This window comes from Engraulis encrasicolus, chromosome 5 (assembly GCF_034702125.1).
Source record: "Engraulis encrasicolus isolate BLACKSEA-1 chromosome 5, IST_EnEncr_1.0, whole genome shotgun sequence".
Classification (NCBI taxonomy): Eukaryota; Metazoa; Chordata; class Actinopteri; order Clupeiformes; family Engraulidae; genus Engraulis; species Engraulis encrasicolus.
In genome coordinates this window covers 35,049,000-35,051,499 of record NC_085861.1, presented here as the reverse complement: position 1 = coordinate 35,051,499, position 2,500 = coordinate 35,049,000, and the positions used below count along the sequence as shown (strand labels likewise).

General features: G+C 50.6%; 1 protein-coding gene across 1 annotated transcript in view; it reads left to right on the top strand.

The window, feature by feature from the left end:
• Positions 1-1,625, top strand: part of fhl3a (four and a half LIM domains 3a) — an 87,040-nt gene extending 85,415 nt beyond the window's left edge. The window contains exons 6-7 of the mRNA XM_063199212.1: positions 684-870; positions 1,424-1,625. Coding sequence (XP_063055282.1) covers positions 684-870; positions 1,424-1,575 — 339 coding nt within the window. The 3' untranslated portion in view covers positions 1,576-1,625. The remainder of the gene's footprint in view (positions 1-683; positions 871-1,423) is intronic.
• The last annotated feature ends 875 nt before the right edge of the window (positions 1,626-2,500 follow it).

Here is a 2,500-nt window from a genome sequence, read left to right as displayed (position 1 = left end):
GCATAGATGTACAACGTAAAGTAAAGTAGCATAGGTGGTTTGTGGAGCACACTGCTTCAACACTTGTTCCACCTGCAGAAATTCCGCCCGTTCAAAAGAGAACAGACAATGACTAAGCTATGCAAATGATGCTGTATATACAGTATGGTAGCCCCATAATGCACGCCGTACCATCTGAGGCACGCTGGAAAAGACATTGAAGGTTAATTACTACAGTACTACACTACGATGACATAACACAGGACCTTGAGTAATGCACTACGGCTCGGTCATTGCCATTCTGGTAACAGCAAATTTAGAACGCCATGTTTTGACGGGTTAATAATGCATCTTTTGTTTCGTGTAGCCAAATGATGTCTGCAGTATGTTGCATGGCTTTAGGGAAAGTATTTTGTCAAATAATTTCCCCAAATAACACATGCATGGCTGCATGTTTGCTCTGTTAACTGCAGGTACAATGTGGTAGTTGTGCTGTAGATGTGGTAAATACCATAACCATTAAGTAAGCCCTCACTCTTTCCTCACTGCAGGTGCTGCCCAAAGGCCTCACGAAATGAGTCTTGGCAGGAGTCCTTAATAACAGTCTCTCTCTCTCTCTCTCTCTCTCTCTCTCTCTCTCTCTCTCTCTCTCTCTCTCTCTCTCTCTCTCTCTCTCTCTCTCTCCCCCTCTCCCTCTCCTCCAGGTGCTGTCCAAAGGCGGGGTGACCTATCGGGATGAGCCGTGGCATAAGGAGTGCTTCGTGTGTACGGGCTGCAAGATGCAGTTGGCCGGTCAACACTTCACCTCCCGTGAGGAGAGCCCCTACTGCCTCAAGTGCTTTGGCAACCTCTACGCCAAGAAGTGCGAAGCCTGCAGCAAACCCATCACAGGTGACCAGCACATTCCATCTCTGACTGAATGGTGTGTGTGTGGCGTGTGTGTGTGTGTGGGTGTGTGTGCGTGTGCGTGTGTGTGTGCGCGTGTGTCTGTGTGTCTGTGTGTCTGTGTGTGTATATTCATTGCTGCAAAATAGTCCAAAGTTGACTGGATTTACTTGCATTCTAATGTTCTATTTCTACATGTCAGCGCTGTCCTTCTGTGTGTGTGTGTGTGTGTGTGTGTGTGTGTGTGTGTGTGTGTGTGTGTGTGTGTGTGTGTGTGTGTGTGTGTGTGTGTGTGTGTGTGTGTGTGTGTGTGTGTGTGTGTGTGTGTCCACATGTAAGACGTTCATAGCCTTTGAATCAAGTTGTAAGTTTTATGTATTACTACTAGCCCACTGTGTGTGTGTGTGTGTGTGTGCGTGCGTGCGTGTGTGCGTGCGTGCGTGTGTGTGTGTGATTGAGCTTTTTGTTTTCTTATTGCTATTTTTCTTGTGCTTCTGTCTGTGTGTCTGTATGTGTTTTGCCTGTCTGCACGCATGTTCGTGCGTGTGTGTGTGTGTAGGTTTCGGCGGGGGCAAGTACATCTCCTTTGAGGAGCGCCAGTGGCACCAGCCGTGCTTCACCTGCTCGCGATGCTCCGTGTCCCTGGTGGGAGCTGGATTCTTCCCCGACCAAGACGAGATCCTCTGCCGAGACTGCAACACCAAACTTTAGAGTCATGGAGTCACACAGCCACCGCCACCCCCCCACCCCCTGCGAGCTTCACCTACACGCCCCCCACCCACCCCCCACCCACCCCCCACCATAGCAGGGCCACACCCTGTGCCTTCCAGCCACTGTTGCCCAGTCTTACCCCTTTCTGTCTCTGTCTGACACCCCGTCACTTACCCCAATCAACCCCCCTCTATCCCTTAACTGACCTCTGCCCCTATACTTGCCCACATCATGGGACTGCAACATCTTCTACCAGCGCCACCTGCCTCCCCAGGACTGCACCAAACTATGGACCCACAAGCACTCCTATTGGCCCCATCCTGCCCCTAGCCACACCCCTCCTCTCTGACTGCACCACAACCCCCCACCCCCCAATATATGCTGTACTGCAATAGCTATGGAGCCATCACCACTGCATGACATTGCCACTGCACCAATGCCTTCCCTCAGGGCAGTGATGAGAAAGCTGGATTTGACACACCAATCCAGTGTCACATATTCCAAATGACTAGGTGTGACCTGTCCAATTGAACCAGGCGATCCTTAAACCAGGCCATCGCAAGGCTGAATTGGACAGGTGAAAACCAGGTCATTTGGAAAATGTGGCACCGGATTGTAAAACTAACTAGTCCAAGTTGCCCATCACTACTTCAGGGACTCACCACGCTCCACCCCCACCTTGTCTTCTCTGCTCTGACCCCTGCTACACTAGCTGTCATGAACGAATGCACACACACACACACACACACACACACACACACACACACACACACACACACACACACACACACACACACACACACACACACACACACACACACACACACACACAGACATCTGTGTAGACAGACTGAGATGTATACACAGACACACACACACACACACACACACACACACACACACACACACACACACACACACACAC